Source organism: Mobula hypostoma, chromosome 9 (assembly GCF_963921235.1).
Source record: "Mobula hypostoma chromosome 9, sMobHyp1.1, whole genome shotgun sequence".
Lineage (NCBI taxonomy): Eukaryota > Metazoa > Chordata > Chondrichthyes > Myliobatiformes > Myliobatidae > Mobula > Mobula hypostoma.
This window is the reverse complement of record NC_086105.1, coordinates 146,492,746-146,517,982: the sequence shown is the minus strand read 5'-3', so window position 1 is coordinate 146,517,982 and position 25,237 is coordinate 146,492,746. Positions and strand designations below refer to the sequence as shown.

General features: G+C 40.4%; 1 protein-coding gene across 1 annotated transcript in view; it reads left to right on the top strand.

Moving 5' to 3' along the window:
• Nucleotides 1–18,883, top strand: part of lmtk2 (lemur tyrosine kinase 2) — a 128,912-nt gene extending 110,029 nt beyond the window's left edge. Inside the window, exons 12-14 of the mRNA XM_063059371.1 lie at nucleotides 1,337–1,475; nucleotides 4,969–5,226; nucleotides 13,920–18,883. Of these exons, the coding sequence (XP_062915441.1) occupies nucleotides 1,337–1,475; nucleotides 4,969–5,226; nucleotides 13,920–13,948 (426 nt within the window). The 3' untranslated portion in view covers nucleotides 13,949–18,883. The remainder of the gene's footprint in view (nucleotides 1–1,336; nucleotides 1,476–4,968; nucleotides 5,227–13,919) is intronic.
• The last annotated feature ends 6,354 nt before the right edge of the window (nucleotides 18,884–25,237 follow it).

The following is a 25,237-nucleotide window of genomic DNA, read 5'->3' as shown; positions in this document are numbered from 1 at the left end:
AGCAATGTAAATAGAAAGAATCTTGTTCTCATTGGTGAATAATTCAAGAAGTGTGTTCAAAGTTTAAATGTTCGAAGTGGATTTATTATTAAACTACATTTGTCACCATATACTACTCAGATTCATTTGCTTGTGTGCATTCACTGTAAACATGAAGAAAGAGAACAGAATCAATGAAAAACCGTACAGCAAAGATGGACAAACAATGTGCAAAAGACATGATCGTTGAAACCAATGTGTAAATGCAAACAAAGGGAAAATAATATTAATAAATAAATAAGTAATAAGTATCAAGAAAATGAGTTGTTGGGTCCTTGAAAGTGAGTCAGTAGGTTGTGGAATCTGTTCAGTGTTGGGGTGAGGAAATTTGAGTGAAGTTACCCCCTCTGGTTCAAGAGCCTGATGGTTGAAGGGTAGTAATTGTTCCTGCACCTGGTGGTGTGGGACCCAAGACTCCTGTACCACCTCCCTGATGGCAGCAGTGAAAAGAGAGCATGATTGGTGGGGGTCCTTGATACTGGATGCTGCTTTCCTGCAACGGCACTTCTAGATGTGCTCAATGGTGGGGAGGGCTTACTCATGAGGGCACACATATAAGATACAAGAGAAATTTGAGATTATAAATATAGTAATTATGGTCCAGGAACCATTGCCTACGAAGTTAGTGGAAATATCAACTTGGATATTAGATCACATAGGTTCCGTTGGCTGACTGATCCCTCTGTATATCATTTTTATTTCTGTATAATTCTTTCTGCCTTTCAACCCTTTGTTTACAGATACTTAATGAAAGCTAGCTTCTTTATATACACTGGTGACTACAGTTCTTACCAGTTAAATCCCCAACTTGTGCACAGTGCTACAGATCCCTAGCATGTACTATTAATTATAATATATTCTCTTATGCTGTAAATGAGTTTGTACACAGAGAATGTACATAGTGTTGTATTGCCTCCCAGGAAAAAAGTGACTTAAACATTCACATCAAAACAACAATAATTTTAAAGAAACTTACTTTTAGAATGTTTCAGGTACTCCTTGGAAAAGGTAAAAAGAATAGTTTCTGACTTTAAAGAAAAATAGTTCTGGATTTCCTTCACGAGGGCAAGACGCGATGTGCTGTACTGTAGATTGCTGACTCTTTAAAATAATGATTGTAATATGTGGGACTTTGGATGAACCCCAGAAGCATAAATTGTATTTGAAGTTAACGGTGTATTTCATTTTAAGCAAACAGTAATGTGTGTCCTTATGTAATAGACAAGAATTATTTGGAGTATTATCCAGGTAGTTTCTTTTGTCTTTCACTAACAGTTGTTTATCCCATGGCTTTTAGGAGACCCCTACCAAAGAGCTGGGAGAGCATTCAGCAGCAGAAAACAGTTTGGTGTCTAACAGAGGTAGCCCTGTCACAATAACTGGATCCCATTACTCAAACAGGATCTCAAACTCCGAAAGCTCCACTGATGAAGAAGGTAGGGATTCCACTCCCAAAATAAAAGCTAAATGCTTTTGAAAATGATCTGGCACTGAAAGGTTTAATGTATGAGTAGCGTTTGATGATTCTGGGCCTGTATTCACTGGAGTTTAGAAGAATGGGTTGGGGGGGGTTGGTATTTAATTGAAGCCTATCGAATATTGCAAGGCCTGGATAGAGTGGATATGGAAAGGATGTTTCCTATAGTGGGGACCAGAGGGCATAGCCTCAGAATGGAAGGATGTCACTTTAGAACACAGATATGGAGGAATTTCTTTAGCCGGGGGCCGTGACTCAGTGGAATTCATTGCCACAGACGGCTGTGGAAGCCAAGTCTGGGTATATTTAAAGTGGAGGTTGATAGGTTCTTGATTGGTCAGGACATCAAAGGTTGCACTGGAGAAGGCAGGAGAACGGGGTTGAGAGTGGTAATACTCAGCCATGATGGAATGGCACAGCAGACTCATTGGGCCAAATGGCCTAATTCTGCTCACAGCTCACTGAATATACGATTATGAAAGGTCTGGATAAAGGATCGTAAAGGGCTTATTTCTGTTAGCTAAGAATTCAATAACTATTGACCATAGAGTAAAGATTTTAAAAAGAGCTGAGTTGAAGAGCATCTAGCTGACGTTGCGTGTGATGTTCTTGTGACGCCATTCATCCAGGAGATCTGTCTTGCTGCTGTGGGCCTCCTCATCACTGCTTAAGTGGAGAGGGTGCAGAAGAGGTTTACCAGGATGCTGCCTAGTTTAAAGGGCATGTGCTATCATGAGAGGCTGGATAAACTTGGGTTGTTTTCTCTGGAGTGGTGGAGGCTGATGGGGAGATCTGATAGAGGTTTATAAGACTGAGAGGCATAGATTGAGTAGATGGGTAGTATCTGTTTCCCAGGGTTGAAATGACTAACACCAGAGGGCATCCATTGAAGGTGAGAGAGGGGTAGGTTCAGAGGGGATATGAGGGGTAAGTTTTTTTACTCGGAGTCATGATGCCTGGTATGGTGGTAGAGGCAAATACATTAGGAGCTTTTAATAGACGTTTAGATGGGCACATGAATGTGAGGAAGGAGGAGGTATGTGGACGTTTTGTTAGATAGGAAGGATTAGTGGCTGGATGTTTTTGAGTTTTGGCTGGTTCAGCACAACATTGTAGAACAGACTCAATGGGTTGAATGGCCTAAATCAGCTCCTGTATCTTATGGGCTTAAAACATTGTTACCAAAAGTAGATGCAACTTGGAATTCATTGTCTAAAAAGTGCTGGAGGCAGAGGCTTGGTGCATGCCCCATCATGTGCCATTACTAGAAGGTTATAGGGTCTTGAGCTAGATTGTGGGACAATTTTAATTTTTTGGATCAGTAGGCGCATGATGGGTCAATTACAGTGGATCTGCACAACTATGTGGAATATGATAATGTCTCAGATCAAACATTCTGGCTTTAAGTATTTTATTCAGTATTTAACCATCTCCACGGATAGTATATTTGAGAAGTGTAATTTATAGATTATGAATACTAATCTTTGGAGCACAACTCACGTTTTCAGGTTTCAAAATTTGTGCTTTGTTCTCTTCCCTTGCCCTTGCTGGACGTTAACTGATCTCTTCCAGCTGACAGAATTTCCCTTTCATCGTCAGTAATCATATTTTGCTGTCCCATTGGAAACAATGAAGTCAAGTTGTCGAATGCATTTGATTCCAGTACACAATACTGACATAATATCTTGCATATGGACATTCATTTCTGACAAAGTATATGTAGTGCTTCTAACAATCCAGTGCTTACATCAATTAATCCATCAATTTATATTTTTTGGATTACGATAATTTCATTGTCCCTTTTGAATGTTCACTGCAGCCAAAACACATGTTGACTTTACTGCAACTGATTAGATTCATAGACCAGCTGATTTTGATATGAAACTATTTGGAATAGTTTTAATCCTTAAACTTTACCCGTTCACAATTAAACAAAAAATCCTGTCTTCTCCTGTCATTTTGGATCTCCACCCCCCCCCCCCCACCCTCCACACTTACGGGTCTCTTGCTGGCTCTTCCTTAGGTTGGTCCTGGCGGGGGGTGGTCTCAGCCCGAGGCGTCGACTGTGCCTCTTCCTATAGATGCTGCCTGGCCTGCTGAGAGTTTCCACCACTTAGGTTCAATACACTTTACTCTGTTACCAAGTATGAACATGATGAGTCTAAATATAAGGATTAGCTTCATCATTGAAACATCGGAACTCAGAGTTGTGGATGCCTGCAATGCACTGGTGGCAGAGGCAAATACATTAGATTAGATTAGATTCAACTTTATTTTCATTGTGCCAAGTACAGATACAAAACCAATGAAATGCTGTTAGCATCTGACCAGAAATAGTGTTTTTTACAAAATAACTGCGAATAAAACGTAAGTGCTACAGCACACAAATATAAAAGTACTGAGACAGTACAATATGGGTGCAATATTGCTTAGCGCTGTGATGTGAGGTTCAGCAGTGTCACAGCCTCAGGGAAGAAGCTCTTCCTGTGCCTGCTGGTGCGGGAGCGGAGGCTCCTGTAACGCCTACTGGATGGGAGGAGATTAAAAAGAGACATCAGAGACTTTTAAGAGAGATTTAGATAGACACAGGGATATGCATATATGGAATATACACAGGGTGACACAGGGATATGGAATAGTGCAACTAGGAGGGATTAGTGTTTGGGTGTTTTTGATTTGCCTTTTAGCTGGATCAGCACAACATTATGGGCCGAATAGCCTGTTGTTGTGTTGTACTGTTCTATACAGTGAAATAGTGTATTTTGAATGTATTCTTTGTAACTTTGTATAAACACTGGCTTGTGCTCCATCATCACCTCTTATACAGTTTACATTCTCTATGACCTGAGCTTGTGTTCATTCTCTCGGTTTCAGAACATAGAAGTGACATGGCTCCTTTGGCTTGAAGCCATAACGATATGAGAATAGTCCCATCATCATATTTCTGACAGTATTGTTCTCTACGGTTATTGGCAGCCGTAGTTTGCTGTCCATTATCTGCACAGTACATTTTCTGAGTGAATTACAAAGCACCCTTTGATACTTTGACTGTTTAGAATGTAATGCTCCACAGGGAAAGTACTTGCTAGAAATTATGACATCTGGATTTTTCTAAAGTTTTTTTTTAAACAAATGGTACTTAAGGACTTGAGTGTTTGTAATACCTTTCACACCTGCTTTGTGTTAAGCTTTTAATTAAAAAATTTGAGATTTCTTAATGTGGAAAACACAGTTCCAAGAAGACTTCAATATTATCACTTGGGTTAATGAGTTCGTGTTGCAGAGGTTAAAGGAAAGCATAATAATCTGATACTTAAAATTTCGCTTGCAAAGATTATACCTGCTTAATAGCTTCCCATAATTTTATTTTAAAGCTGACAAAATATTGGCATAATTGTGAAAATATCAGGATTGTAATATAAATGTGACATAATGCTTTTCTTTTTTCTCAGGAGGTGGTTTTGAATGGGAAGATGATTTCTCCGTATCCTCTTCAGAGTCCTCATTTATCTCTCAAACAGCAAATCGACTTGCCTCCTTAAAACAGTCTCCTTCCCCAGCTTCCAGATACTTCTCACCTCCACCGTCCTCCCGGACTTTGGAGCAGAATTGGACAGATACATCATCGTACTCTCGATTTTCTATCTCTCCATCTAGCATTGCCAGCTTCTCTCTGACTCACCTCACAGACTCCGATATCGAACAAGGAGGTATGTCGTTCTCACGTTTTCTGAGGCTACTTCTCTTTGACTTTAGGTGAAAACAGGTTTGTTTGTTTGACTTACTGTTGATAAGAAAAGGTTATTGAGTACTTAACTTTGCTCTCTCCTGATTAAGTATTAAAGATTAGTTTTATTTGTCACATATACATCGAAACATACAGTGAAATATGTTGGTAGTGACGATGCCCAATGCTGTCCAAGGATGTGCTGGGGGCAGCCCGCAAGAAGCACCATGCTTTTTGTACCAACGTAGCATGCCCACCGTTCACTAACCCTAACCTGTACATTTTTGGTATGTGGGAGGAAACTGAAGCATTCAGAAAAAAAGCCGCACAGTCACAGGGAGAACGTACAAGCTCCTTACAGACGGTGGCGGAACTTACAGCTGGCACTGTAAAGCATTACAGCAGAGATTCCCAATGTTTTTTATGCCACGGACAATACCATTACGCAAGGGGTCTGTGGACCCCAGGTTGGGAACCGTTGCATTACACTAACCACTGCACCAACTGTGCTGCTCTTTGTAGTCCTCAGGAAATGATTAGTTAAGAAAGGGCTTGAAGTCATATACTTGGTATAATTGGGAAGGAACTAGGTACCACATAATGGTACTACAGTGCAAGCATTCTGGAAGTTAGGGAGCAACTGTCCAATTCTGAATAATGAAATTAGGATACTTTTAGAATGGGACTATCCTATTTTTATGTTATTCACACTTTCACCATCTTGGAGTATTGTGTTCATTTCTGCTCACCTCATTATAGGAAAAGTGTGAAAGCTCTAGAGAGGGTGCAGAGGAGATTTACCAGGATGCTGCCTGGATTAGAGAGCATGTCTTGTTCTCTCTGTCTTATGAGGATAGGTTGAGTGAGCTGGGGCTTTCCTCCTTGGAGTGAAGGAGGATGAGAGATGACTTGATAGAAGTGTACAAGATTATAAGAGGTATAGAGAGACTGGATAGCCAGTGCCCTTTTCCCAAGATGTCATTAGCTAATACCAGAGACAGGACGATGAGTTGAGGAAAGTTTATGGGAGAAGTGAAGGGGTAGGTTTTCCTCTACAGAGAGTGGTAAGTTTCTGGAATGCACTGCCAGGGGTGGTGGTAGAGAATGATGCATTGGGAATATTTAAGAGACTCTTAAAAAGGCATCTGAATGAAAGAAAAGTGGAGGGTTATGGGCTGTGTAGGAGGGAAGAGTCAAATTGATCAAGGAGTAGTTAAAGGAAGGCACAATATTGTGGGCCAAAGGCCCATATTGTGCTGTACTATTCTATGTAGTAAAAGAGAAGCCACCTGTTTTAACCACAGCCTTCTGATCCTTAACAACGTTGTGCAAAATAACATTCCTGCAAAAATGATGCCGCCCAGAAGCCAGAAGCAATTTCACCTGGTCTGCTCAATTAACCCCATTTAACTCACATTGCATCTGCTCAGAGCTTTTCACATGAATCTATTTATTCATATTGTACTATTTTTAAACCTGACAAGTTCGGCGCATTGAATTTGTAAAGTCTCTTAACATTTCTTCTTCTCTGCAGCCTTTTATAGGTACATAACTTGACCTGTTTATTGTTTAAAAACTCCATTTAAAATATCCATCAATCAAGGGCTGATGTGAGCAAAAGAAAATTATTTCCAGAGAGCTTGTATGAAGTGAATGAGTCAGTTTTAAATGGTATTAGCATACAGTTATTATGGGTCAGGAGGTGCTCAGGAAGCACATCTGTCGCTAGACTTAGCATAACAGCTGGTTACAGCTCACCAGCTTAATGCGTCATTGTGAATTTGTAGTTAAGTTGTTAAATTGATGTTCAATTAGCAGGTGCCTGTGCATTGCACCTGCGTTTGTCTTCGCTAACGTAAGAGAAAATGGTAGACAACTTCCCCCTCTTTACTGCTTTAACCTTTAAGCACCTTGCTCTTCATGATGTATTCCATGTACACTGTATTATGCTGTCATTAATTACATATCAGATGATCTTAATTCTCATTTATCTTAAACGTGTATGTATTTTACAAGAAAGCACTTACAGAATACAAAATTTTCCCAGCTAAATGGTCAATTTAAAGCTGCATAATATAACTCAATTCAAGGGAACACAAAACCTTCTCATTTTGTGGAATGGGCACTTTTGGAGTCATAGAGCATTGCTGCACAGAAGCAGGCCCTTTGGCCCATCTAGTCTGTTCTGAACTTTTATTCTTCCCAGTCCCATGGTCCTACACACAGACCAGAGCTGTCCATGTCTAAACTTCTCTTAAATGTTGAAATTGAACCTGCATCCACCACTTTCTCTGGCAGCTCATTCCACAGTTTCACCACCCACTGAGTGAAGAAGTGCCTGCTCGTATTCCCCTTAAACATTTCACCTTTCAGCTATGATGTCTAGTCTCACCCAATATGAGGGGAAAGAGCCTGCTTGCACTTAACCCTATCTATACTCTTCATAATTTTGAATACCTCTATCAAATCTCCCCTCAATCTCCTACACTCCAGGGAATAAAGTCCCAATCTTATTCAACCTCTCCCTATAACTCAGGTCCTAAAGACCTGGATCAATTGTCAGTGGCTATTTTTATAATGCATTTATTTTTGCATTCATTAGGCAGTTTAAATGGTCTTGGCAAGGACTAGATGGGCCGAAAGACCTGTTTCAGTGCTATACTTCTCTCTGACTCTATAAAACCTCTGTTTCAAACTGCTATTCTATGAATGTGTACCATGTTTAAAATCATAGATTTAAGGAATATACTCAAGCCAACAAACTATTAAAAATACACTTGAAACAAGAAAGAAAAAAATAATTTTGCTATAGTTACCCTGACATCACTACAAGCCTGGGATCTGGACTTACAAGCCAATCTCAGAAACTTCTCTCAGCAGCCCACTGTTGGAATTTTTCATAGTCACAGATCACTGCAGTGCTAAAGTAGTCCATCTAGTCTGTGCTGAACGAAACTCCTCCCTTCCTTAAACTCCTCTACACTGAGTTACTAAATGTACATCCTGAGCAGGTGGCTCTACCTTAACTGTGCAACGCTATAGGCACAGTTGGAGAAACTATCTCTCCTAATGTTGACTTACAGGGTACAACTAATATTAAATTAATTTTCAACGTTGGCTATTTAATCTTGACTGAAGTGGTTTAAAACTGCTCCAACATTGAACCACTTGCTTCACAGAAGCAAGAGCAGTTGATGCCTATTTTCTATCAAAGAGCTACTTGCGCTTTTTTTTTAAAAGAGTCTGCCATTAAAAGATATTCATTTGTAAATTCAATCTTGCATCCTCAGAAGTTTCTAGTTTTCAGAGCAGGAAAATTGTGGGTAATTAATTATCAGTAGGAAACGAAGCAGGTGCATAATCCAAGATAAATGCATTCTCTTCGCCTTGATTTATATTGGCCATGACTATTTTGGAGGCAATGTGTCTTCATAAATGCTCTGGCTGTGGTGAATAGTGGCACTTAATGGGTTGTTATATTTAGTCTAGAGGTGTTGCCATTATTTTGTTGAAAATCCTAACAAATTACAACCCTAATTAGTGACAAACCTACCGTAGGTCGCCATGCTGGTGTAGCGGTTACCATGGTGCTACTTCAGCTTGGGGCATCGGAGTTCGGAGTTCAATTCTGGTGCTGTCTGTAAGGACTTTACACGTTCTCCCCGTGACTGCATGGGTTTCCTCATTGTGCTCCGGTTTCCTCCCACAGACCAAAGACATACTGGTCAGTAGGTTAATTGGCCATAAATTGTCCTGTGATTGGGCTCGGCGTAAATCAGGGGTTGCTGCGCAAAGCGGCTCAACGGACCTGAAGGGCCTGTTCCATGCTGCATCTCGAAATAAAAGTAAATAAATAAATTCATGCATCAGCTACTCCGGTACTTTTATTTTGAGATACAGCACCATAACAGGTCCAATGAGCCCACACTGCCCAATTAACCTATGAACCCGGACGTCTTTGGAATGTGAGAGAAAATCAGGGCCACCCGGAGGAAATGCACATGGCCATCGGGAAAAATGTATAAGCTTCTTGCAGGCAATGACGGTTTTGAACACAGTTTGCTGGCACTGTAATAGCGTTACACTAACCACTGCACTACCACACCTAAATGTTGTAGGAAGCATTTGGATAAAATGTTTCTTACAGCACAGAAATGTCTGTGTATCAAACCAGGTACTTCATTGACTAAAAATCTAGGGATATGAATGTGCAATATGCTGTTAAGTGCAAATATTTTATTTGCTGTATTAATAAATTACAACGATTTTGAAAATTCACAATAAAACTTATTAGCCAGGTAGAAAAGATAGAGAAGCTGCACTTAAATATTTTTATTTGTTTATTTAGAGATACTGCACAGAACAGACCCTTCTGGCCTAATGAGCTGCACAGCACAGCAACCCACCAATTTAGTCCCAGCCTAATCACAGGACATTTTACAACGACCAGTTGACCTCCTGACCAGTACATCTTCGGACTCTGGGAGGAAACCAGAGCACCCGGAGGAAACCCAGGCAGTCACGGGGCGAACGTACAAACTCCTCACAGGCAGTGTAGGAATTGAACTCCAAACTCCAACTTCCCTAGCTGTAATAGCATCATGCTAACCACTACACTACCATGCAGCCCTAATTTACTCTTAATTGATCTTGAGGGAGAGGATAATTGGGAGAAATGAATTGCAATTGACGTAGGCCAGCAACCAAGGTTAACTGGCAGAAAGACTTGACGGTACGTGACCCTTTCTGTTGCAAGCTTCTTTGATTCAGCAGCTTTAAGTGTATTGATTAAATATTTGAAGAAACATTGGGGAAAGAGCCAGAGAGCACTTTCAAAAACACGAAGGTCTAAAGGGCTTCATATGCTCTCTGGTTCCCACTTAGAGGTGACTTTCTGTTGAGGCTAACACAGATGTGTACTTTGGACATTTACTGGGCTGAATTTATAGCTGTTGATACCTAGTCCTGCTTATCAGAATGTGACATTGGAGCCGGTGTGAACAGAACACATGCACGGTGTGAGTGTGCCAGCTGTGCTGTAAGAAAAAGGCCACCAAACACGGCCTCTGCTTTCCCTGTACCTCAGTCATTTTCAGTATCGAAAGTAAGCTATGCCTATTTGCCTATTCCTTTAAAAAAAACAGCAAAAATAAGTTTGTCTTGTGCATCTTCTTGATGCCCTATTCTGCCAGTAACATCAAGTCACTACCTTGCCTGCTCTTTGCTCTGTTTAATTTTTTATATATATTTCTTAATCGTAATTGATATATATCTTGTGTACTTCACTGTACCACTGCCACAAATTTCACAGTGTATGCCAGCGACAGTAAACTTGATTCTGAAGTCCAGGGATATTTCTTCATCTTCAAATTCTGGATTATTCAGAATTTACACAGTACAAAGTTAATGCCCCTACTTTCTTACAAGTTTGTGTGGATTTGGCATGCAGAAACTCTGACACAGTGGAGAGTGTCCTGACTGGTTGTATAATGGACTGGTATAAAAACGCCAATGCCTAGGAACAGAAAGGTCTACAGAAAGTGGAGGATACAACTCAGTCCATCATAAGAAAAGCCCTCTCCACCATTGAGCATATTCACATGGAGCACTTGCACAAGAAAATAGCAACATCATCAAAAACCTCCATCCAGGCTATCATCAGACAGGAGCCTTGGGTCCCACACCACCAGGGTTCAGGAACAACCATCAATCTCCTGAACCAGTGTGGATAACTTCACTCATTGCTACTCTGAGCTGATTCTATGATCTACAGACTCACTTTCAAGAATTCTTTACAGTTCATGTTCTTTGTATTATCTTTTATTTGCACAGTTTGTATTTTACACATTGGTTGTTTGTCAGACTTTCAGCTGTTTAGTTTTTCTTAAATTTATTGTATTTTTCTGTAAAAGTCTGCAAGAAAATGAATCTGGGTGGTATTTAGTGACATAAATGTACACAGATAATTTAGTTTGAAGTTGGATATTACCGAGTGCAGAGCTCTTTTTTCCATCCTTGTCAGTAGATCTGATTGTTGTTGGTTTTTCCTGCTACTGCTCGGGTCAGATCTTATGGTGTGCAGATTCTCAAATTTATTAGACTCCATACTGCAAACTTTATTCTTAAAAACCACATTTGATTCCCTTGGCAACAGCCAGCTTACTGCTGCACCACACTAAATAACCTGCGTATTTGTTCATTGCACCCTTTGTTTCTCACCAATGCTGAAAGACTAAGATCCTTACTATAAATTTTCACTTTCTTACAGCACAGAAGCAGGCCCTTTGGCTCAGCATGTACAAGCCAACCTTTGCATCCATCTATTTGGCCAGACTGTGCCTTGACCATTCTCCCTCATCTGGCTGGAGGTGCAGGAGTTCTGAGTCCCACAATGCCAGGTTCAGGAGCAGTTGTTGCCCTGAGCCATCGGGCTCCTGGACCAGCTTCACTTGCCTCGCTGTTGAATGGACTCCACAGCCTGTAGGCTCACCTTTGAGGGCTCTGCAGTTCTCATTCTATGTATTATTTGTTTTTTTTAAAATTATTTGTGCGATTTGTCCTCTTTTGCAAATTAGATGTCTGTCGGTCTTTGGTGAGTGTTTTTTTTTGTGAATTCTATTGTTTTTTTGTGGCTGTCTGCAAGAAGATGAATCTCAAGATTGTATATGGTTCACATACTTTAATAATAAATTTACTTTGAACTTTGAGTGCTTTTCTTCTCCATCATCACCACCATCTCCGGGAGCAAGTTCCAGAATGAAGCAACTTTTGCATATTTCCACACACGGTTGTGGATTTTGATGAACGTCGGAGATAAACAAGCTCTGGAAACTTTTTTTAAGGAGCCTCTTTGGAATATCTAGTGCTTCAATGCAAGATGTGTAGAAAGAAATTAAAGTCAAAGTTGATTGTCATATGCACAAATTCATGTGTGCACAGGTGATACGGAAAAGCCTACTTGCAGCAGTATCACAGGTACATCGCATCAGTTAAGTAGCATTCACAAGAAGAAAAAAACTTTTTTTTTTGCAAGAAAGAACAATTGGAACAAAAGAAGAGTCTATTTTAGTTCTAAGTAATTCTGTGATTAGGAATTTTCTGATTGGTTGAATGGAAATAACTGCTCTTGAAATTGGTTGTGTGGGACATCAGGCTTTTGTACCTCCTGCATAATGGTAGCTACAAAAAGATGACATGGCTGCATGATGGGGTTCTTTAGATGTTGAAGGAACTCGGGTAGCATCTATGGAGGGGAGTAAGCAGTCAGTGTTTTGGGCTGAGACTCTACATCAGGACCTTCACTGCTCTCCCTCTGTGGTCTTCATTTTTCTTTCTTGTTTATGATTAAAGTTGCCTCCTTGAGGGTACCATCGATGGTGTCTAACTGGTGAGAGGTAGTGAGTTGTGGGCTTGTGTTGGCACTGGAAGCGCGGTGACACCCACGGGCTGCCCAGCACTATCCTTGCTGGTTTGACTTGAATCAAGTGACTTTATATTCTGACATCCATGTGACAAATGAAGCTAATCTTTCTTTAATTTTTATGGTACCAATAATCTTAATTAGATATTTAGACCATCAAGCGATTATTGAAAAGACACCATTTATTCATCTGGGATGATGATTAACATAAAAAGAAAAATTAAAAATGTTTTATTGCCTGCATGTACCAAAGCACTTTGTAGTTAATGAAGTACTTCGAAACGATGATCACCTTTGTGATATAGAGAAGTGTTCAGTGTTTCAAAGGATTGCTTCACCTTCCTAAAGCTATCTGACTCTGCAGTGCAACGTTTGATATCAAGCCAACCGAGTAATGAGAGCAATTCACACTTCAGAATCAGGTTTAATATCTGACATAGATCATGAAATTTGTTGTTTTGCAGCAGCAGTAGATGCAATACATTTAAAAAAAACTAAATTGCAATAAGACATGCACATTCAGTGGGCACTTTATTAGGTGTACTTGTACACCTTCATTAATGTAAATATCTAATCAGCCAATCGTGGCAGCATAAAAGCATGCAGATATGGTCAGGAGATTCAGTTGTTCAGATAAATGTGAGCTAAGTGACTTTGACCATGGAATGATTGTTGGTACAAGATGGAGTGGTTTTGAGTATCTCAGAAACTGCTTATTTTTCATGCACAACCATCTCTAGAATTTACAGAGAATGGTGTGGAAAACAAAACACATCCAGTGAGTGGCAGTTCTGTGGGCGATGAGAGAGGTCAGAGGAGAATGGCCAGGCTGGTTCAAGCTGACAGGAAGATGATGGTAACTCAAATAATCACGCACTTAAGCAGTGGTGTACAGAAAAGCATCTCTGAATACACACTATCGAACCTTCAGGTGATGGGTTATGCAGCAGAAGACCACAAATATACACTCAGTAGCTACTTTATTAGATGCAGGAGGTACACAATAAATGCAAAAAGAAAGCAGAAGTGGTGAGGTAGTGTTCATGGGTGGTTTATTGTCTCGTCAGAAATCTGGTGGTGGTGGAGAAGAAGCTGTTCCTAAAATGTTGAGTGGTGTCTTCACTTTCTTCACTCCTGTGCTTCCTCTCTAATGGAAGTAGTGATAAGAGGGCATGTCCTGTGTGGTGGGGGTCCTAAATGATGGAGAAGCTTAATGTTTGTGTAATTTCTGATGTTTATTTTCTCTTTGTGTCTAGGAAGCAGTGAAGATGGAGAGAAAGACTGAAAGACAACTGTGGAAGAAAGTGATTTGTGTTTTCTTTATTTCATAATCAGACTATCTGACAGAACAAGCCAGTTCAGATTTAAAATAAGATGGATGAACCAATTCTTTTTCCACAAAATTGAAATGAGTCTGTGCACAACGAAGTATAAAATATTTAAATGTTGTTCATGTTATACTAAAAATGTGTTCTGGCTGGACAGTACAGTTTCAGAACAATGGAAGGCTGGATAAATAGCTTCAATAAGTCCAAGGACACAACTCTTGGCAATCTTCTTTTGAATTCCTTGCCGCTCTATGGCTAAGTTCACTTTGCAGACATAGGATTGTTCATTGTTCACTATTTTTCTGTTCCCTTAAGTACTGTACTGAAGGAAGGAAATAATTTTTATCTGCCATTCTCTGTATTAAGTGTTATATTTAACCTGTAAATGTTTTTTCTTTTCCAGAGAAAGGGTACAGTTGGTGATAAGTTTCATGTTATACCTCCAAGGTGCAAAGATGATGTTTTATTTCAGAATCTGAAAGGTATCTGGTGATATTATGGCCCTCTGGTTTTATAATTGAGCTATCTTGTCACCTGCCAAAGTAAATTTCCTGTTCATTATGGCAGTTTCCAATAGGAATATAATTGGGATGTCCAAAGTTTTTGTTTTAACAATTCAGCAATGTGAATCTATTTCGAAAAGCCTCTCAATAACAATACTTTTTAAAGATCAGGCCACAGGATGTATGCAAAGCAATGATTTGCAAAGTGTTTAAGCCAATCATTCCATAAAACCAGTGTCACAGCTGGTTTGTTTTCCTACATACAACATAACAAGCACCCCACAGCTGTGACAAATATCTACCACCTGTTCTGTGAACCTTTTAAAGCTACTGCATTTCTGAGGGTATAACTTCTGTGATGGTTGTGTGGCACATAATTCCACAAGTTTGCTTCCAAATGTCAAAGCCAGTCTGAGTTATGTTTGCAAGCATTTTTAAAAAGTTGCTTATACCCATATTGTAGCCCAGAATACACAAGTGGTGACCTCACTTGCATCTGGCCCTAAGCAGATGGTACTGCTCTGTGTATCCAAGACCTTATCCTCAGATTTTTGGCTTTGGTGTTTAAAAATTAAAAGCTTCTGAGACTGAATGGTAATGTATAAGTAACTTCTAGTGACTTAATGTTCTAAACATGTTCAGAAATCAAGTTTGATTCGCCCATCCGTCATAAAGTTGGTTGAATAACTTTATAACAACGAACTTTGCAGCAAAGATTTGATTTAATTGTAGCATCAGGTACCTGTTCAAAAAAGTGAACCCCAGTTACAATTCAACAAACTACAATCTTAAGTTATAAAACACATTTCATTCTCATTTTATTTCTGCTGCTTGTTTTATTTGTATACTGAAAATGAAGATGTGCTTATTAATGCACTGGAATTAGCAAAATCTGCTGGTACCTTATTCACATTGACCTAAATAATGAGCATTGGAAGTGACTCCAGTGGTCAGATCTGCCTCAGTTGACCCAGTGTCCATGTGGTGCTGGGAGATGTAATTGGCAATTCTGAGCCCTTGATAGTCCTGGCCCAAAGTTGTGCGTGGTGCTGCTGGCTGGACCAACAAAGCCTGGGAATGCCACAACAAGATCCACAACTCTGTCAGTCTCAGCACAACTGTTTTAATTTTATTTCTCCAGCTGTCCATCACCACTCCTGGTCTTGGAATGTAAACATGAGGGAATAGCACCTCAAAGGAAAGTGATCTTTTTTTGAACTGGAACTGGAGAGAAGCCTTCAGTTCCTGGATGCTTGCCCTTTATCCAAGTACTGAAAGCTTCCCCCCACCTTCTCCTCTGAAGTTGTGCAAAATGGCTGAAGTCTTCTGCACTTGATATTATTGCAGGGGTGTTGGATTTTCAATTAAGCCTACTCCTGAGAGGCTGGACTGAGTTGCTGGTCCTAAATTCTCCCTTCCTGACTTAAGTCTTTGGGACTTGCTATATTTCCTCAACTGATCCTCAATCTCCCTTCCTGGCCTTGTGGCTTGTTAGTAACAGGATTTCCTTAATTAATTCCTTTACTACTGAAAGCAGTGCATGCCCTGAACATGGACACTGCACCAAATCTGGACTTCTCAGTTGGGAAAGGAGCTAGTGATAATTGAGATATATTAACATGCTGTCCTAGACTTTAATTCCACTGTTAAAACAGTTCTTTTGGGTAATACTGGGTATTGATATCACTAGTACTCAGCCATTGACCTTTCGGAAGGTGTTTTAACCCCTGTACTGAGGAATTCTGGTTATCCGGCTGGTGTGACTTGGTCTGTTCTGGACTAGCTGATGGGTGCGTCGATTTATTTGTATGCAAGCTAGAGCAAGCTGCTGGAGGAACTCGGCAGGTCAGGCAGCGGCTGTGAAGGCTGAGGGAAAGTTGATATTTTTAAACCCTACATCACTGGGTGCAAAATGTTCGCTGTCCATTCACTTCTTCAGATGCTGCCTGACATGCCGAGTTCCTCCAGCGGCTTATTGTTCTTGCTTTAGATCCCAGTGTCTGCAGTCTGTTCTCAGGTTTATTTGCATCGCCAGTTGCCTTGGACTAAAGAGCTATCTCAACAAGTGATAAGCTCAACTAATTTTTAACAGTAGAACTGAGAAGTTGAAGTATTTGCTTGGGAGATTCATATTTGAGTATGTGGTTCCCTTCCAGTGCCAACACGAATTCTGACAAAGATATGACTGTCCACTGGAGAGTGAGAGGGGAAAATGATAATGAGAGACTCTGGTCTCTTTTGTTGTTATTTATTGTAGGAGAATTAGTAAAAGACTTTTTGTGAATAATTGTAACAGCTACAGAGCTATACAGAAATTCATTAGAAGGCAGCAAAAATCTTTCCCAGGGACTCTGCTAATTGAGGACATCCTTTCAAGGATTTTGGGGGTTTTGAGGAAAAGAAGTCAGTGATTCTGCTCACTCACAAAGGCATCATAATTGATACTGTGCCAATGATCATCATGTAGAAGTGGTTTTCTGGGAGACAGCTTGGCATAAATTGAATTTGCACACAGATTTCTGCAAGATCCCACTTCGAAATGGTTAGATCCTTTTATTTAGTGATAGTGGAACATCAGTACAACTTGTTTTGTTATGTTTTTGTAGGTATTTAGCCCTGACTGCTTCCTTTAAACGGAGTGAAATGATACAACCAGGGAATCATTGTGCCTCAACCCTCAATTCTCCGCACCACAATGAATCTGAAATCAAATTAAATGCAAGTTTGTCACCCACAAGTTATCTCATCACATTCAGCCGTCCAGGATTCAAGAATTAATTAATTAGTGCCTATAAACAAAAACTAGCAGTGAAGAAAGCCTGACAGAAGCAGCAAAAATAAAGGTAACATAGGGGCAAGTAGGAATTGAAGGTTAGTCTTTCAGTTACTGATAAAGTTTGTAGCAATTCTGCCAAACTCACTACAGTACTTGTGTTTAATGCGATGGATGAATTTATAGAATAACAACCAGAAATGAGCCCTCAGCTGTCTTTAGTCCTGTGCTTTAAAGTATGTTGACAATAAGGTAATGTTTTGCATATATTAATGGTTAAACAAGCCTTTGAAAGAAACCTTGAAAACTGTGGAAAGGAAGACTGTCCTACAGCTGCCAGTGTTGGAACAGTTGCTGAAGTGTGGTTTCGAGTCAGTGGAATGCACTCACTGTTCGTCCAGCACTCCAGCTCCCTTGCACACATTTGGACGGCTCCTCTGTCTAAATATTCACACTAGGATTTAAAAAATGCCCAGTAGTGAGATGCTGATAGTGACTGGAATGAATTAGTGTCCAAAATGCACAAACCATGTGTAATAATTAAACTGTCATATTAACACGTTCTGAAGAGCAGCAGTTCACGGTCCAAAATGCACTTGCCCACTGCAAATCGCCCTGTTCTCATGCGTTTATATTTGCAATCAATGAATTATTACTGATCACTCAAATGTTGCTGCTTGCACGGGAGACAAACAGCAAAATTTTGGCTGTTGCTTCTGTACTTGCATGTGGTTCCAGAACAACAGGATCTAGCCTTAAGGTGACCTCGTTAAAATGTCAGCAGTTGGTCAAACGGCTCAGATGCTTTGTGCTCAGACTGGAAGTGCACCCTGACTAGTCAATCTGAAATGATGGAAAGATAGAAAATGGCATCTCAATACTGAGAGTGTGAGCAGCCTCTCCCAATACTTGTACCTCTTCTGTTATGAAGGAATATTCCACTACACTTGAGACTAGCCAAACTCTACCTTCGAACCTCTTAACTTTACTTTTATTGGTAGTTGTGCAATATTTTAATCTTGAACATAGTTCCTTTTTTTTTGTTAATGGTTCAGGACAGTTGTGATCTGCAATTTACGATAGTTCAAAATTACCCTGAACTGTTATTATTAATAGGCAAAGATTTTTGTTTATAGTGTAGTTGACACAAGATATATTTTGCAATAATTTGGTAATATTTTTAAATACAAGCTGTCTACAGCAGTGGTGATTTAGGAAAAGGTGATGCCACTTTGAACAAGTAATGCTAAATCAAATGTGTTCAGATAAATTCAATTGATCGGTCAGGTGAGGGAGATGCAAGAATTTCATAGCAATCTTGACTGTTGCCTTAGAGAAATGGCTGGATGATATATTTTATTTCTGTATGCTGTGTGAAATAATGCAGTCTCTTCTCTCCTGGATGGCTGCCTGTAGCTATTGCCATATGTTTCCAGCACTGCTTAATCGTCTAAATGGTCGGTTACTTGGCAAATGTTTATGTAAATGGAAAAGGCAATTTGCAAGAAAGAATAATGCAATACTTTTAATGTTGCCTTCCCACTCAGTGGTACTGTGATATCGAGCAAACCAGATAGCCAGACACTGGCAGGCAGAGATGCTGACAGCAAGCTCTTGTGTTTTTCAGGAATACACTAGCTATATTCTGCCCTGCACACCATGAAATTTAACTTTCCTGTTCCCTGGTTGGGCTGTTGGGCAATTTTGTTCTTTACATAAATCTACATTTGGATCCCAACTCCAGCAGTACCGAATGTTTTCAGAGAGCACTACTGAAGATAACCTATGTAAGCTGTTGCTACCATATTAAAGCAAAGTGCAAATACAGGGCTGATTATACAGAAGGTATTGCCAAGTTACTGCACATGTCTGAGACTTCTTGATTAACTGGTCTGACTGTTCCTGTAAATGTGAACCATAGGAATGTGCCTAAATGATCAAAAAGTGCATGTTCCTTTAAAGATATTTTTCCCTAGGATTCATTCTTGAAGATGACTTGTAAATATTGAAAACTTCTTCTCTTCACCTTCAAACCCACCTGAAACCTAAAGCTGTGTATAGTATTTTGTTCACAGTAGGCTGTACTACATTATTTTGAAGCGAATTAAATCTTTCATGGAGATACCAGATAATCTTGTGCAATGTATTGCTTTATCTTGCACATTTGAAGTGTAACTTAATGTTTGATGGTACTGGATGTATATAAGTGTTTAATTTGTCTGTAAATGGGAGATGATGTAACAAAGTCATAGGCACAAGGTTTTCTTTTGTAATTTAATAAAAAATATATGAAATTACTGATTACATATCACAGTTAATAAAGAAGAAAATCAGGTCACTTCATGAAATGTACATTTTGATATGTAATATTTTTACTTTGATTTCCATGCATAGTGTAATTCAATAAATTGTTTGTAATTTAAATGCACTATGGATATTTAATATTCAGAATAAAGTGAAATGAATTAATTTATACACTCAGTGGCCGCTTTATTAGGTACACCTTTACATCTCGTTAATGGAAATATCCAATCACCCCAATCAGGTGGTAGCAACTCAGTGCATAAAAGCATGCCGACATGGTCAAGAGGTTCAGTTATTGTTCAGACCAAACATCAGAATGGGGAAGGAATGTCATCTTTTGACTGTGGAATGATTGTTGTTGCCAGATGGGGTGGTTTGAATATCTCAGAAACTGCTGATCTCGGGATTTTTATACACAACAGTTTCTAGAGTTCATAGAGAATAGTGCAAAAAAAAACTAGAAACATCCAGTGATCAGCAGTTCTGTAAGTGAAAGCATCTTGTTAGTGAGAAAGATCAGAGAAGAATGGCCAGACTGGTTCATGCTGACAGGAAGGTGACGGTAACTCAAATAACCACGGGTTACAACAATGGTGTGCAGAAGAGCATCTTGAATGCACAATATATTGAACCCTGACGTGGATGGGCTACAACAGCAGAAGATCACAAACATACACTCAGTGGCCACTTTATGGAGTTACAGAAGATATCTAATAAGTGGGCACTGAGGGTATCATTAACTCTTTGTGACTCCCTCTTCCCAGGTTGCAGTTGAATTTTGGGCAAGCCCTTCCACTTTGGATATCAGATCACTGTTAAGGTTATAAATGAGCAGTACAACATGACAAACCCCAGTGGTTTAATTTGTAATGCAAAGGATACAGCAGCATGGTTTTTAGTCAAGCTGAGGTAAATTGATCTATACACAACTTTATCTGCTGTTGATAACAGCAATGGTTATTCAAAACATACTCTAAACCAGTTTCAGAAAATGTGCATTGAAACTTGCATTGGTAATATATACAAAGTGACTGTAAATAGTGACCCTTGCCAAAATTGACTTGCAAAACAGTCTTGTCTATAATTTCCTGGCAAGGAAGGGACCAAACGTTAAGGGTGGTGGTTACTTTATATTGGCTTGTTTAACCACTTTTTGAAGTGAACATGATTAATAGGCAAAGATGAGAAAATCTGCAGATGCTGCAAATCCAAGCAACACACACGATATGCTGGAGAAACTCAGCAGGCCAGGCAACATCTATGGAAAAGAATAAAGGGTTGATGTTTCGGGCCAAAACCCTTCATCAGGACTAAAAAAATGAGAAGTTAGAGGGAGGGGAGGAAGAAGTACAAGATTTTAGGAGATAGGTGAAACTGGGAGGGGGAGGGGTGGAGTAAAGAGCTGGGAAGCTAATAGGTAAAAGATAAAGGGCTGGAGAAGGGGAAATCTGATAGAGGGTAGAAGAACGGGAAGGGGCAGGAGCACTATAGAGGGAGGTGAGAGGGAATTGGGAATGGAGAAGGGACAGTTACTGGAATTTCGAGAATATGTGACCTCAATTTTAATGTTCCAGAGTATTTAACACAAGACTTTTTTTAAAAAAAAGCTAGCTCAGTGTGAGAAATCTGTCAAACAACAATCTATAACATGACAGTTTTGGGAAGTTTAGGAATCTTAAAGGAGGCTTAGTAGCAGCTGTCCTTGATTACCTACCAATTTCACTATTTCAACGGTTTATGCAGGTGTTCCAATCACACTCAACACCTTTCAAAACCCTACTGTTCCACAGGCTTTGCAGCCTTCAGCCTACAATGTTGTGTTGACCTTTTAATCCACTCCAAGATGAATCTAACCCTTCCCTCCCACATAGCCCTTCATTTTTCTTTCATCCATGTGCTTGATGAACAGAGTTTCTTAAATGACCCTATTGTATCTACCTCTTCCTCCATTCCTGGCAGTGCATTCCACACACCCACCACTCTGAAGTAAGAAACCTACCTCTAACATAGCCCTTAGATTTTCCTCCAATTGCCTCAAAATTATGTCCTCTCATATTAGCCATTTCTGCCCTGGGGAAAAGACACTGGCTGTCCACTCTTGTACTCTTATCTTGTGTACCTCTATAAAGTCATTTTACCCTCCTTCACTCCAAAGAGAAAAGCCTTAGCTTGCTCACCCTATCCTCATAAGGCATGCTTTCTAATCCATGCAGTATCCTGGTAAATCTCCTCTGCACCCTCTAAAGCTTCCACATCCTTCCTGTAATGAGGCCACTAAAACTGAACATAATATTCCACAAGTGTGGTCTAACCAGAGTTTTATAGAGCTGCAACATTATGGCTCTTGAACTCAATCTTCTGACTAGTAAAGGCCAACAAACCGTACACTTTCTTAACCACCCTATCAACTTGCAGAAAACATGGTGGGACTAATTTTCCAATTGAAATACTATAAGCCCATGAGCACAATGGTAAATTGAGGTGAATCTACTTCAGCCTGTGGTTGTTGAGGATTTCTCTAACAAGTGTCATTTCGATGAACTGTGTATAAGTGAAATTAGAAGAATAGCTTTATTTGTCATATGTATATTGAACATTCAGTGAAATGCGTCGTTCGCATCAACGACCAACACAGTCCGAGGATGTGCTGAGGGCAGCCTGCAAGTGTTGCCGTGCTTCCGGCGCCAACATAGTAAGCCCACAACTTACTAACACTAACCCATACACCTCTGAAATGTGGGAGGAAACCCACATGGACACAGGGAGAACATACAAACTCCTTACAGAGAGCAGTAGGAATTGAACCTTGATCGTTGGTGCTCTAACCATTAGGGTCACTCTCACCCTAATCTTGTGAGCGGGAAAAAGACAATTGAAATCAGAAGATGACAGAGTCATAAGCCTGCAATGTTTAGGTCTGATTCTCATGTTATTTCCAACATTTGTAGCTTTAGGTCCTCATTAGAGTTAGACCTTAATTTTATTTGAATCGGACTGACCATATCATTTTCCACACTTACCTCCAACCTGACAAGAGATTGGCTGACAGAAATAAGAAAATATTCAATGAATTTTCCAATCCATGGAAAAGTACAACAGCCCATCTACAAACATCTGGGAATCCGTGGCCCATGAAGACATACAGTAGGGGCCTTAGATTCCTGAGTCCCTGCAGTGGATGCACATAGAAATCCTAGCTCAGGACGAATGGCAGAAGGAACACACACCATCTCCCAAACGAACAACCTACCTGCCCTTCTTTCCTCTGCTTGTCCCATAATCCTGAGCAACAATACTGGAGGAATTCAACAGGTCTGGAAGCATCTATGGAGGGGAATAAACAGTTGAAGTTTTGGGCTGATACCCTTCATCTGTACAGGAAAGGAGCACAAACCAGAATAAAGTGAGGGAGGGGGAAGAGTACAAACTGGCAGGTTATAGGGGAAACTGGGTGGGTGGGGAGGATGAATTAAGAGTGAGGAGGTGATAGGTAAAAGAGATAAAGGGTTGAAGAAGAAGGAATCTGACAGGAGAGAGAACCAGAAGAGAAAAGGAAGGGACAGGGGCACCAGAGGGAGGCGATGGGTAAGTGAGGATAAGAGAAGGGTGCCAGTGTCGGAACGGAATGGGGGGGGGGGGAATTACCAGAAGTTATAGAAATCCTGGTATTACAGGAAAGATTCTAGCAAGGATAAAGCTAGAATCTTTGGTAGGAGGCAAAGAGCAAGAACAAAGGGACACACACAAAAAATGCTGGTGGAACGCAGCAGGCCAGGCAGCATCTCTAGGAAGAGGTACAGTCGATGTTTCGGGCCAGGACCCTTCGTCAGGACTAACTGAAAGAAAAGATAACAAGAGATTTGAGAGGGGAAGACAGGAGGGGAGGGTTGGATCCAAGAGCTGGAAAGTTGATTGGCAAAAGGGATACCAGACTGGAGAAGGGAGATGATCATGGGATGGGAGGCCTGGGGAGAGAGAGAAGCGGGGAGAGGAGCCCAGAGGGTGGAGAGCAGGCAAGGAGTTATAGTGAGAGGGACAGAGGGAGAAAAAAGCGAGAGAGGGGAAAAAAGGGGGAGGGAAAAAGGAATAAAGGGAGCTTTTTCTGTTGGCTGCCAGTGACTGGTGGTGTTCCACAGGGGTCTGTGTGGGGACCAATTATTTTTAAGTTATATGTTTGGATGATGGAATTGATGGCTTTGCTGTAAAGTTTGCAGACGATACACACATAGTTGGAGGGACAGGTAGTTTTGAGGAAGTGGAGAGGCTACAGATGGACTTAGATTAGAAGAGGCAGATGGAATACAGTGTCGGGAAGTGTATGGTCATGCACTTTGGTAGGAAAAATGAAAGGGTTGACTTTTTCTAAATGGAGAAAAAATACAAAAATCTGAGGCACAAAAGGGACTTGTGAGTCCTTGTGCAGGATTCCCTAAAGATTCATTTGCAGGCTGAGTCTGTGGTGAGGAAGGCAAATGCCATGTAACAGTCATTTCAAGAGGACTAAAATATAAAAGCAAGGATGTAATGTTGAGACTTTATAAAACACTGGTGAGGCCTCACTTGGAGTATTGTGAGCAGTTTTGGGTCCCTTATCTTAGAAAGGATGTGCTAAAAACTGGAGAGGGTTCAAAGGAGGTTCATGAAAATGATTTCAGGATTGAATGGCTTGTCATAGGAAGCACATTTGATGGCTCTGGGTCTGTATTCACTGGAATTGAGAAAAATGAGGCATCACCTACTTGAACCCTTTCAAATGGTGAAAAGTCTTGATGTGGAGAGGATGTTTCCTGTGGTGGGAGAGTCTAGGACCAGAGGGCACACCTCAGAATAGAGGGGTGACCTTTTAGAATGGAGATAAGGAGGAATTTCTCTAACTAGAGTGTTGAATCTGTGGAATTCTTTGCCTGGGGCACTTGTGGAGGCCAAGTCTTTATGTGTATTTAAGGCAGAGGTTGATTGGACGGGGAATGAAAGGATATGGGGGAAAGGCAGGAGATTGGGGCTGAGAAGAAGAAAGGATCAGCTGTGATAAAATTGTGGAGCAGGCTCGCTGGGCCAAATAGCCTACTTCTGCTCCTATATCTTCTGGTCTTAAATCAATGTTCATGCCATCCGTTTGGGGGCTACCCAGAAGGAATATGTGTTGCTTCTCCAACCTGAGACTGGCCTCATTGTTGCAGTAGAGGAGGCCATGGACCAAGATGTTGGATTGGGAAGTAGAATTAAATTGGGTGATCCAGTCTGTTGTAGCGTATCACAATCCTGAGAGCTCAAAATCAGAATCAGGTTTATGTCGTGAAGTATGTTGTTTGGGGGCAGCAGTAATTTGTAATACATAATTTAAAAAAACTATAAATCACGCTAAGATATGCAGTGTATATATATATAAATTAAATAAATAGCGCAAAAAGGAAAAAAAAAGTAGCGTTCATGGGTTCAATATCCATTCGGAAATCTGATGGTAGAATGGAAGAAGCTGTTCCCTGAATGTTGAATGTGTCTCTTCAGACTCCTGTACCTTACCCTTGACGGTAGCAATGAGAAGATAGATAGATATACTTTATTGATCCCGAGGGAAGTTGGGTATGTCCTAGGTGATGGGGGTTCTTAGAGATGGATGTTCAGTTTGCACACTGACACCCTTGACAGCAATTGAACTTTATAAC